This window comes from Chionomys nivalis, chromosome 3 (genome assembly GCF_950005125.1).
Source record: "Chionomys nivalis chromosome 3, mChiNiv1.1, whole genome shotgun sequence".
In the NCBI taxonomy this organism is placed as follows: domain Eukaryota; kingdom Metazoa; phylum Chordata; class Mammalia; order Rodentia; family Cricetidae; genus Chionomys; species Chionomys nivalis.
This window is the reverse complement of record NC_080088.1, coordinates 111,948,446-111,961,062: the sequence shown is the minus strand read 5'-3', so window position 1 is coordinate 111,961,062 and position 12,617 is coordinate 111,948,446. Positions and strand designations below refer to the sequence as shown.

The 12,617-nt window shown below is 49.3% G+C and overlaps 1 protein-coding gene across 4 annotated transcripts in view; it reads right to left on the bottom strand.

Moving 5' to 3' along the window:
- The window catches only part of Tctn1 (tectonic family member 1), a 32,299-nt gene that overhangs the window by 3,946 nt on the left and 15,736 nt on the right, over positions 1–12,617 (bottom strand). For all 4 annotated transcript variants that reach the window (XM_057764583.1, XM_057764585.1, XM_057764586.1 and 1 more), the window contains exons 5-13: positions 12,005–12,104; positions 9,768–9,877; positions 8,974–8,994; positions 7,184–7,318; positions 6,085–6,210; positions 5,695–5,780; positions 4,678–4,818; positions 3,674–3,836; positions 638–757 (exon numbers count right to left, since the gene is read on the bottom strand). In XM_057764583.1, the coding sequence (XP_057620566.1) occupies positions 638–757; positions 3,674–3,836; positions 4,678–4,818; positions 5,695–5,780; positions 6,085–6,210; positions 7,184–7,318; positions 8,974–8,994; positions 9,768–9,877; positions 12,005–12,104 (1,002 nt within the window). The remainder of the gene's footprint in view (positions 1–637; positions 758–3,673; positions 3,837–4,677; positions 4,819–5,694; positions 5,781–6,084; positions 6,211–7,183; positions 7,319–8,973; positions 8,995–9,767; positions 9,878–12,004; positions 12,105–12,617) is intronic.

The window sequence follows — 12,617 nt, the reverse complement described above, 5'->3', positions numbered from 1 at the left end:
ATCATCTTCCTCACTCAGCCACTGGCACTGTCAGCTTGAGGCCGGCAGGTATGCGGAGTCAGCCGGGCACAGTGCAGTCGAGTGCACAGCGCTCCAGGCTGATCCAGCAATAGCAACTATGGCTCAGTGTTCACAAGAATTGTGACCACAAAGAAAATCCATCAGTGAGATTTCTCCTCTAAGTACAAGTTAAAGAATGATTTTGAAATTGTTCTAGGAGTCAAAATTACAGTCAGGCATGATGGCACTTGCTGGTTAACACTCAGGAGGCTGACGCTGAGAGTCACAAGTTTGAGACCAGCCTGGGTTACATGAGAAGATCCTCTGTCAAAATACCAAATCCCACCAGGCACAGCAGCACTAGCTAGCTTCCTGTCCCTGAACATGGGAGCTATGACGTGACCCTGTCTTTTAAAAAAAATTGAAATCCAGAAATATATTATAATCTCTCATACCAAGTAATAAACTTTTCCCGTCACACTTGCTGTCTGTCACCTTGCCTTCTGTCTTCACCTGCTCCTTTTATTTTGTTATGGTTTATTTCTTTCAGTGCAAGGCTGGGGGTTGGCTCAGGCTAATCCCAGGCCTACCATTGGGCCACGCCCCAGCCCATGGAGCCCATTGTCAGAAGGCCTACCTCTGGAATGGAGATGAGCTTGGCAGTGACGTTTACTATCCTGGCTTGGGGGTTCAGCAGAGACCCATACTTAGTCCATTTCACTTCTATACCCAAAGCCACAGGGAGCTGGCAAGGGCCCTGAAAGAGAAAACTAGATTATAACAGAAGATCACACAGCCGCAGATCAAACTCAACCTGCAGCTGAGCACTTTGAGTATCACAGAATCTTTGGAACACAAGGGTGAGCGCACTATGCGAGCTCAGGCACACAGCTTTGCAGAGCCCTGAGCCATTCCAGCACCCTCCGCACCCTCCGCTCCCTCCACTCTACCACCAGTGAGAATCAGGGCCAGCCCCTCCTGTTCCCAAAGAAGGCCTAGTCACTGTGGAGTGGTGGGACCTCAGAGGACTGTCTGGAAGCTGGCCAGAGGGATAGCAGGGAAGAGACTATAACTGAATGTAACAGAGAGAAGGTGAATTTGATTGTAGCTCATGTTACATGCTTTTATCTAACTTCATCAACTAGCAGTAAAGATACAACTTGGGGCTGGAGAGAGGGCTCTGCGGTTGAGAGCACCGGCTGCTCTGGGTTCAGTCTCCAGCACCCACACAGCAGCTCACGACCACCTGTAACTCTAGTCCTAGGGGACCCAACACCCTCTTCTAGCCTCCGCAGACTCTAGGCACCCATATGGTGCACATACATACAAACACTCATACACAGAATTGTTTTTAATCTTAAAAAAAAAAGTCGCTGGGCATGGTGGTGCACGTCTTTACTCCCAGCCCTCAGGAAGCAGAGGCAGACAGATCTCTGTGAATTCGAGGCCAGCCTGGTCTACAGAGTAGAATTCTAGGACAGCCAGGGATTGTACACAAAGATACCCTATCTTGAACCTTCCCCGACACCACCCACCCCCCCATCCGCAAAAACAAGACAAAACAGCATGAGGCAGAGTCAGTGTCTGTACATTATCAAAGGTAATAGTACAGGGTAGGTGTGGTGGTTGAATTCAAGGCCAGCCTGGCCTACACAGTTCCAGTGAGTTCCAGGACAACCAGGACTGTATAGAGAGATCTTGTCTCAAACAAACAAAACAAAGGGAACCACTTCATCTGCATTGAGGGGGCCAGCATGGGGTTATCTGAGCTAAGGCTGGAACCTGGCTCTGTCCTAGGACCTTTGCTTGGACAGTCCCGAGATAAATGGGCGTCGGGCCCTCCAGACGCCTTTTGCTAACTGTAGAACCGCAGAAGCTGCACAGTGGGGGATGGGGCCGCTCTGCTATGGTACTGCCACATATGTTTGACTTTCCACATATATTTTCTCTAAATTCTGTCCTGGCAGAGAAAGCTAGCAAACCGCTAAACTGGAGTTAAACTGCCAAAAGCAGTAACGGGATTCCTTAGCTTGCAAGAGCCTTTAGAAACCTTAGCACTGGACCAGCTTGCCAATCTCCTGTTGCTAGGAGAAGCTGCAGGTGCAGTGGCTGTGAACAGCAGATGCCCTGGGCCTGCTCCCCCAGCACTAATGACTGCTGTCTTTACCCAGTGCCAGAAAGCCGAGAGCCATACCCCAGGTTCACTGGTGGCTGGCACAGGGGTGAGGCGGTCCTCGGAGTGGGACATGGTGAGGTTCTTCTCCCCACTGTGCCACTCCTTATAAATATACAAAACAGATAATGAGAGGCCTGAAGCAGCTGTGACAAGAAATAGCTGAGCAATTAGGGGAGAATGGAGTGCACACCTCCACTGGGGACAGCCCACACTTTGCCACTAAGACAAAAGGAGGAGGTGGGCGGAGGAGTCACATGTGACCAGGAAGCTATTTGTAGGATGTCAGCTCCCATTAAACTCTTTGGGGGAACTTTGGAACTGAAAGAGCTCATGTGTGGGTGGGCTGCCATTCCAGCCCAGAGGGCATGGAATGGCAGAGACAGGAGGTCACATCCCATGTCCCCCATGTCACCAGATGCCTTAGGAAGACTTACTGCATCACTGCTGTCCAAGTTGACCATCCTGGATTTTGGAATATTTGCATAGCCATGATGACTGAGAAATTAATGAGGCTAGACAGAATCCATTGTTCATGTCCACCTCACTCAGCTAGTCTAGAGTTAATGGTATCTCACTGGGCCCAAGTTTTGACCGTCATCATCAGGCATTGGTGGTGACATGTTGGCACTAAGAAAGTGTCAGGTTTGGATGTCACAGTTTTTGGTTAGGGGATTTCTCAACCGCAGCGACTGCAGTGGTCACTCGCGCTTCCAGCTTACGGAGTAACCGCTGTGTCCCGACAAGAGCCAAACAAACTTAGCCCTCAGCAGCCCTGTGAGGCCAGCGACGCTTCTGAAGGGCTTTAGCAGCCCTAGCATGGCAAACATGGCTCTGGCAGGCCTTGCCCTCCCCCATGCCCTCTGCCTTGCTGAACTGTTAGATTACATTCGTAAAGCTAGCCACCAAGGGCTATTCCCTTACTTGGCCACTTCCTCCTTCTGAGACTGACTACCAAGGCCCAGCTATCAACGTATTGAAGTCCAGCAATCAGAAGCCCCTTCTGACTGCCCTAGTTAACATTCCCAATTAAAACAAACCAATTCATCCTAACAACGGCGTTTCCCTTCTTCCCTTTATAAACTGCCGTTTGCCCATGGGCAATGTCTGTCTCCTCTCTCTCAAGAAGTAGGCCTTTATCTCTCCAAAGCAAATATTCCTTTCCCCTTCCCTTGTTCCTTTTCCCTTCTCCCTCTAGCTCCTGTTTTTGTGTCATTCCCTGCCCTCTGACCCTCTAGGGCAGATAAATCTCGTCTGTACCGAGAACCTGGTCTTGGGGTGCCCTGTGCCGACTCTGCTCCTTTCAGTTTTGGTGTCACAGGAAGCAAGCAGAGGCTGAACACTACTGACTGACAAGGGCATTGTGAAGAGGGGCAGAGCTGGAAAGCCTAGCTTACCTGCCGCCACCCCACTGCCTCCCCTGTGCTTCCCTCCCCACCTGTGACCCACCTGGCAGAGGAAGACACACTAGCAGGTGGCCAGCAGCCTCTCGCTCTTTACCTTCATGTTGGAGGAGTGGGTGACATAATGCACAGGCACCCAGTCCTGCACATCCTGGGCCCGGGAATTCCCAAATGCAGCCACATAGTCAGGGAAGGCCTGGCCTCTCAGTAGGCCCTGAATCTTCTGTGCCAGCAGCTCACAGGGGATGGTGCCTGTCAATCTTTGGGAAGGAAAGAGAGGCCAACTCAGGGAGGCACTGACAAGCTCCAGGACATGTTAAACTCTACACTTCCATCCTTTCTTCCTCTCCAAAAACGCGATCATCTAACCCCTGAGGCGGTCCTGACTTTGGGGCATCCTGGTCATGGAGATGACCCCAACAGTTTTCCAGCCTGTATTCCACCATCTCTCTCTATCTGTACCATGTGCATGGCAAGGACAGTGCCTTCCCATATCCTGTCCTCCTGAAGGGCGCTGGCACATGCGAGTTCCACAGGAGGGAACCAGGGTTTATCCTGGGCTGCTGCCTCCTGGCATCCTGTGGGAAGTGTTCAGTGGGACCCTCAGAAGAAATGCTGGTCTGAGATCAGAGCTAGCGATCAAACTATTGACAGAGCCACGCCAAGGATGTGGGGAGGGCATGGGTAGAGAGGAAATGAAGGGGACACAGGCACGTGTTTGTACAGAGTGGGAATTCAGTGACAAATTCACAGAACCAAAGATCCAGAAATGCCACTGCAGCACTCAGGAGGCTGCGGCAGGAGGACCAGGAGTGAGAGTCAAGCCTGAGCTATGCAGGAGACCTTATCTCCCATGTCACATTCCAGTTTTTGTTCAGTGGTTCTCTTATGCTGTAAAATTAAAAGTCCAGAAATAGGAAGGACTTTCAAGGGAAATGTTTTCTGCTCAGAACTCAAAAGCTATTTAATCTTAACCACGAAGCACACAAAGCTCTGCCATCTGTCCTCCGCCATGTTTGGAACGGAAAGGCTACAGCGGTTTTGCTGGTGACCTGGTTAAAACAGAAGGGAGGATGTTTTCTCTGCCGCAGTCACTCTCACCTGAGTTGACAGCCAGATTGTACATTGTAGCCAAACAACACGGGGTCCCGGAGCCCCTCACTGGCAAGGCAGTCCTGCTTGCCTGTGCTATGAAGAATGGTAAACTGTTCTTGTCTGTTTGTTGTCTGAATAATCCCAGACATTCACAGGTTGTTAAGGGACAGGTAACAGTTCCAGAGCAGCCTGACGGTTCAGGAAGAAAAGTGGCATCACTATATGACGTGAAACACGAGCAAGGTGCGATCCATCCCCTTCTCTGGGCCTCTGGTTGTTCCCAAGATGGGGCAAAAAGACACCAGGAAATCTTTCTACTGGCTCACCTTCAGAATTAATTCCAACCAGGTGTGGTGGCCGGGCCTGTAATAAAGACACTAAAAAGGCTAAGGAGGGCTGCACATTTGAGGATTCCTGAACTAGAATGAGCTCAAGACTAGCCAGCTCAACTTGCCAAAGCCTTGTTTCAAAATGAAGAATAAGGAAAGGGCTGAGGTACACACAGCTCAGCGGCAGAGTGCTCTCCTGGTGTGTACAAGTCCCAAAGGAGAATCTGAGTTTGAGGCCAGCCTGGTCTACACGGCGAGCTTCAGGACACAGAGAGATCCTGTCTCAACAAAACAAAAACAAAAGTGAATGAATGAATGAATGAATGATTCCAACCCTTCTGCCTCCAGGTGTCCTTGTTTTTTTTTTTTTTTTTTTTTTTTTTTTGGTTTGTTTGTTGCTTTGTTTTTTCAAGATAGGGTTTGTAGATTCACAGAGACCCGCCTGCCTCTGTCTCCTGAGTGCACCACAACGCCCAGCTTAGGTGCCCTTTTAAATTTAGTGTTCTCTTCCCCTAAAGTACCAGTCTCTACTCCACCCAGCCCCACCACATTTCACTGGCTCAGAGGAAGCCCTGGCAAGTCAGGTGCCTCCTTCCTACAAGCTGCCTACAGCATCCCTGGCAGCAAATGGAAGCACAGCCCATCCATGCAGACAGGGAAGGTGACCTTTTCCACAGATCCAAAAAAAGGATACCCCTTCTGAGGCTGAAAGCCAGCGGCCAGCGGGAGTCCCACCCTGTAACCAGGGTTGCCGCTGCGAGGAACAGGCTTGGTGCCGTGCTGAAAAGCAAGGTGACATCCTGTGCAGCATTGCTGAGGCACAGCCGGGGTAACACAGTGCTCCTTACAACATCTGGAGGAACAGCGACCCGTTCTGAAGTATAAATGGATCCTCAAGAGTGGGAGGACAGCGTTCTATGAGTCCGCGAGGCACGGGACAGCACCCGGCTTCCAGGCAAACCCCACACACCACTGCAAGTGCAGGCTGGGGAACCGGGTCATGCTTCTAGACTATACCTCTCCCAGAAGTCAGGCTTTCCTTCAACTTGGCAGCCAAATAATTGAACAGAACACTCAAACCTACCTGAATAAAGTGAATCTCAAACTTCTGCTGCAGGAGAGCCACTGTGTTGCTGAGTGCCCCCAATACAAGGGAGAGGCCTGCTTCCTGTATCTGGCCTGTGGCTGTGTACAGCAGGCTGTACTTCACCTGGAACAGAATGCGGCTCATCAATCTCTGCCCACCACCACTCAGCAGCCATGTTACTACCTCTGATGAAGCAGTCCCCAAAAAGCCACAACCCCCAACTCTGCTGTCCAATCACATCAGTGATGTCCCCTTAGTGTCCCAGTGGACAGAGCCACCTCAGTCTCTCTGTAACCAATTTTTTATCTTTCAGATCAGCTGACTCATGATTTGAACAGACTATTTCTGCAGCAGAGATGATCTAATCAATAAATGGTGGTGACAATAAACTGTGGGGGGCAGAGAGTAGTGGCACACCTTTAATCCCAGGACTCAGGAGGCAGAGGTGGGTGGATCTCTGTGAGTTTGAGGCCAGCCTGGTCTACAGAGCAAGTTCCAGGACAGGCTCCAAAGCTATACAGAAACCCTGTCTCGAAAAAACAAAACAAAACAAAAAAATTGTGTGTGTGTGGTACACATGTGTGTACATGAGCGTGCATGTGTGTATGTATCCATGCACACACATATAGAGGGCAGAGCATGACATGTCTTCCTCTGTAACTCTCTGCCTTATTGCCTTGAGACATAGTCTCTTATTGAACCACAAGCTCTCAATTTCAGCCAGGCTGCCTGGACAGTGCACTCTTGGGTTCTGCCTGTCTGTCCTCCAAAGCTGGGGTTACAGCCAGGTATAGTAGCCATGCTTGGCTTTTTACATGGGTGCTAGGGCTTCAAACTGAGGTCCTTATGCGTGTGAAACAAACATTCTTATCCCCATCTCCTCAGTCCGACAAGGAAACTTTGCTGTATCCTTGCAAGGAGCTGGATTTACGGAGACATGGAGAGACATGTCCTTTGATGAGACCACAGAGCAGCAGAAACAGCTGGAGGTCAGACCAAGAAGCACCATCACGGTGTGGGCCAGAGTTTTCCCTGGAGGCCAACAGGCTGGAATCAGGCATCAGAGCAGGACTGCGGAGTCACACTGGGCACCCACCTCGAGAACAACATTGCTGCAGAGTCTGTCTTGCCCAGTGCTGACCAAAGATGGCCGCAGGACGCCATGGCCTTCTAACCGGGTCAGCGTGTGATTGAGAGACCGATACAGGAGAGACTGGATCTTGATGGAGACCTGGGAGGGAAGAGAGCCTTGATTATGAGGCTACTACAGGCTACATATAGCACAGGCGACTCTGTTATAACAACCAAAGCCTAAAATGAACCTTTAGTGACAATAATGCAAAGTAGAGGACATGCACACTGCCATGCCCTGTGCATGCTATGGATATTTCCATGTAAACACACATATACACACTGTCAGAGAAAATTTGGAGAGCAGTGTTCTAAGATCCTATTCATCACAGAGATGGAAAGAGCCCAAGAGTCCATTTCCACAAAAAACGCTATTCACCCATAAAAAATCAAATCCCAAAACATGCTACCACATGGGTGAGTCTTGAAAACATCAAATGAAAGAACCTAGACACCAAAGGTCTCACATACTGCAGACTCCATTAAACATGGAATGTCCACACAGGCGAATCCACAGAAACCAAAGTGGTCGCCATAGACCGGAGCAAACAGAGAAGACTGCTGAGTGACACCTAAGGGACGGGGATTCTTAGGCGTGATGAAAACATCCTGGGGTTAGACTGCAGTACTAAATGCCACAGAATTGGTCAGAACCCCAGTTTCAGCAGCCCCTTGCCTCAGAAGATGGACCTCACAGGCACCTCACACAGTTGCTGGCAAGGTAGGCAGCAGGTTTGAGGAAAGACAGAGCCAGACAAACTTTTTACGGAACATTTGTCACTGTGATCAACACCAGAAGAGTGATGAAGTAACAAGCAATCTCCCGAAGACAGCCCAGCTGCTTCTGACAGGAAGCTCCACTTCAGTTCTTGGAGGCCTGTCTGGGAAGGTGCCGAACACTTGCTCTTACACTGTCTTCAGTTAACGCAAAGATGTTTCTTTTTTTTTTTTTGGTTTTTCGAGACAGGGTTTCTCTGTGGCTTTGGAGCCTGTCCTGGAACTAGCTCTGTAGACCAGGCTGGTCTCGAACTCACAGAGATCCGCCTGCCTCTGCCTCCCGAGTGCTGGGATTAAAGGCGTGCGCCACCACCGCCCGGCCGCAAAGATGTTTCTAACTTAAACAGCAAGTGCCGGAGCTGTGACTTTAGAAATAAAGATGTAGTCTTTACACGCCTGCTCCCATGACCAAGACAACCTACGACTGTCCTTCCAGGTCAGATCACTCGCTCTATGCAGACAAGTGTGGGGACATGGGTGACAGAAAAAGAAAAAGGCAATCTCCACAACTGTCTGCCTACCAAGCCGCCCCAGCAGCTTGAGTCTGTGACTTATAGACGCCATGGTGACTGGGCCAGCTCAGTTTGGGACGGTAGAATCAAAGTACTTTCTAGAGGCAGGAAGCACATCACAGAAAGGCCTGACATATCTTTTCTTTGTTTTGATTAAGAACAGGATCTCACTGTGTGGCCCTGGCTGGCCTGGAACTCTCTATGTCAGCCACACTGGCCTTGAACTCACAGAGATCTGCCTGTCTCTGTGTTCCAATTACTGGGAGTAAAACCATTTACTTCTATGCCTGGGTAAACATAAAAAAAAAAAAAAAAAGTGGATGACTTGTGGAATGTAATACTCATGGGCCGACCCCTGGACAAAAACATCTGCACACACATGTACACACACATATGCACATCCTCACCCCCAGAGAGACAAAGAATGAGAGAAGAGAGACAGAGATCGAGAGTGAAATGCTTTTACCTGTGTCGTTGAATTAGGCACCTAGACAAAAACAAACCACAATAAACTTAGGCACAAGAAATAGGTGCATTTCTACAGTCATTTCAGGCTTCAGCTAAAGGCCACTGTCATCCATTAGAGTTATCACCAAGACGGCAGCAATCTCTCCACTCAGGCTGGTCCTCTCCTGCTCCTATCTATGAGCCAGTCACCCTTTTCCTTCTACAACTTGTCCTTCCCATGAGAAGAACCATTCCAGAAGCCTGCCTGCTTGGTGTCACTACTCTGTACTGCCTCACGGCCCTGCTGCTTCTGAGAGCCGTTTTTTGGTGCCCACAGGACTGTTAACACCACAGGCACTAAACAACAGACTTCCAAAGCTGCTCGCAGTCACTCAAAACTTGGCCTTGGTCGGCTGTTATCAAGGTGAATGAAGGGAATTTTAAAACTGAATAGAAACAAGATACAACCCAAGTACATACAAGCTTCATAAAGATCACTTCAGCAGGGACTGGAAAGATGGCTCAGAGGGGAGAGCACTGGTTGCTCTTCCAGAGGTCCTGAGTTTACTTCCCAGCAACCACAGGGTGGCTTCACAACCGTCTGTGATGGGATCCAATGCCCTTTTCTGGTGTGTAGATGTACATGTAGACTCATATACATAAAATAATACATAAATCTTTTTTTTTTTTTAAAAGATCACTTCAGCAGCCACTGTCGCCACACCCAGGTCAGGCACGTGCTGAGATCACTGTGCATGTTTGAGGGTGTGAAGACCAGAACACAGACAGAGCTGTGCACCAGCTGATCCTTACCCTCAGGATGGCAGGGCTGCTGTAATGAGCCATGCTGAGGGCTTCCATTCGTTCACACTCTTCTATGTCCACCCTTCTGCTGCATTCGAAGGCCTGGCTCACCAGGAATGCTGGAGAAGGTGACATCCCGGGGTGAGGTGGGGGAGGGGGAATACAGACATGTTTAGCTAATAAATGGGAACAAAAACTGTATAAAAGGCAAAATAGGGGGCTGGAGAGATGGCTCAGAGGTTAAGAGCATTGCCTGCTCTTCCAAAGGTCCTGAGTTCAATTCCCAGCAACCACATGGTGGCTAAAAACCATCTGTAATGAGGTCTGATGCCCTCTTCTGGCCTTCAGGCATACACACAGACAGAATATTGTATACATAATAAATAAATATTTTAAAAAAAAAAAGGCAAAATAATCTACAACACAAATGCAGCATGTTTAAAATGGGGCTTAACAACTGGGTTTCAATTAGGAAATACATGCACAAAATATTCTAAACTTAAAAGACACAAAAGATACTGAACAGTGTGTCTCCCCAATTCTGTCCCCTGCCCAGGTCCCTGCCCAAGGGAGTGTCACACCTGCCTGCTGAAGCTTTCAGAGACACTATGCAAATAAAACACATACGTAAAAGGTTTTTTTAAAAACAATTATTTCCCCCTTTGGACACAGCTGTGCACATGACGCACTAAACTGTGCGTCTTTTCCATGAGCAATGAGTGCATCCTCAAGACTCTGCAGCCGCGAAGAGATAGTGTTCTCTTGTGGATGTGGCATAATTACCCCCCAGCTCCCTGCTAATGGCCACTGCAGTTGTCTCTGCCTTGGCTGTCACTGTCACAGTCTGCATGGGGCTTTTGTATGTGGGCCAAGCCGTCTTGCAGGAGCCTCGCTAATTTTGATTCATATGTTATACCACCCTTGGCAGGGTGGGACCAACTGTTCCACCAGCTCCTGCAGGGGAATATCTGTTCCCCACAGCTTCAAACTCTCTGAGCTTTGTCACTCTGAAAAGTGGAAATGGCTTTTTAGTTTGCCTTGTTTGCTTTTTGAGACAAGATCTCACTATGTAGCTCAGGCGGGCCTCAAACTGGTCATCCTCCCTCCATCTCCCAAGAGCTTAGGGTCTGAGGCCTGCCGCCTCAGCAGGCTTCAGCTGGTTTTAACTGGTCTTGGCCTCTTTGTGCAGAGAAGCTTCTCATCAGCACTTGTTAGCCATTCAGCACAGTTGCTCACAGCCGCCGGCTGAGGGTTAGAGAGCCACGGCTTCGGCCTTCTTTTGCCCAGGCCCTAGGCCTTGGCTTCTCTGCTCTCCTGGAAGAAGTGGTTCTTACCCAGGCCCCTGAGCACAACGGTCTCAGTGCTCCCACTGTGAGACTCAGCCAAAGAAATCCTACACAAGCAGGCATGGGGTGCACACTTGGAATCCCAGAACTGGGAAGACAAAGTTGGAAAGACCAGGATGAGATACACAAAAGACCCTGACTCAGAAAACAAGCAAGAGCCAGACATGGTGGCATGGGACTTTAATTCCAGCATTGGGAAGGCACAGGGAGGCACAGAGGCGGGTAGGTCTTTGTGAGCTCAAGGTCAACCTGACACATCAAGTTCTGAGCCAGCTGGGGCTACATAGAGACACCATCTCAAAAACTAAAAACAAACAAACAACACAAATGAAAAGAAACTAAAAACCTCACCACTGAACTTCTGGGGGGAAAAAACCCTAGCGATGTTAGCATGGCCTCAAGGGATACTGTGAAAGCAATTTTAATTTTTTTTATTACATCTGACTTGTGGGTGGGTGGCTGCCTGAGAGACACAGCACATGGCTGGAAGGCAGAGGGCAGCCTGTGGAAGTCAGCTCCCTCCCTCCACTCCATGAGTCTCAGGAATAAAACCCAAATTGTCAGACTTGGTAGCAAGCACCTTTCCCTGTTGAGCCATGTCACTGGCCCCTGGGTTAAGGTTAACCGGAGGAATCAGCCTCATGCAGCATGGCGACCAGCACATGTAAGTACTTAAACAAATGCTGTAGAGATCTGTAATCCCTGAAACGTGTACCCGCATGTCACTGTTTCCAGGTGCTTACCGCAGGGTTCAGGCAGTCACTGACCAGGGTAGAAAGGACCTCTTCAGGCAGGCAACCTTCGAGGTCTTTCTACCTCAAGAGTCTTTAGGCTATGAAGCCTGTTTAACTGGCAAGCTGAAGTGAATGACTAACAGGAAGAGCAGGGGCACTCTCTTACCTGCAGGGTTCTCATCTGTGCACAGAGATGACGTGAGAGGCGAAGGCAGTCTAAGAAATGAACCTGAAGATGTGCCTGCAGTCTGCAGAGGAACTCCGTACTGCAAACACAGAGCACACAGGTGAGCCAGGCTGTTCCTTCAGCATGTGCTGGACACATGGCAGTGCCCACAGAGCTGTGCGTTTGGGGACACAGTGCTGAGCACAGTCCCAGCTGTCAACCACACACCAACACACCTTTTTAAAATAAATTTTAAGCTTCATGTGGTGGTGTACATCTTTAATCCCAGCACTCAGGATCTTTATGAGTTTAAGGCCAGCCCAGGCTGCACAGCTAAAACTGTTGTGTAACAGTTTCCTCCAAGATTGAAACATTCTGCCAGGCAGGGAAGATCCTTAAGCAGGAAGGTAAACAACTCTAAGGAACTTCAGGAAATCCCTGAAACTGAACAGATTCACTAGGCCCCTCCCTGCCAGAGTAAGCAATAAAAGCTGAGAGTCCCTCTGAGACTAAATGAACAGAGCTGCAAAGGAGACTCTCAGACCAGTCAGCAGCCTGGAAGAAGCGAAAACTAGCTGAGCTGTGAGGAAGAGGCCTAGATCAGTGATTCTCA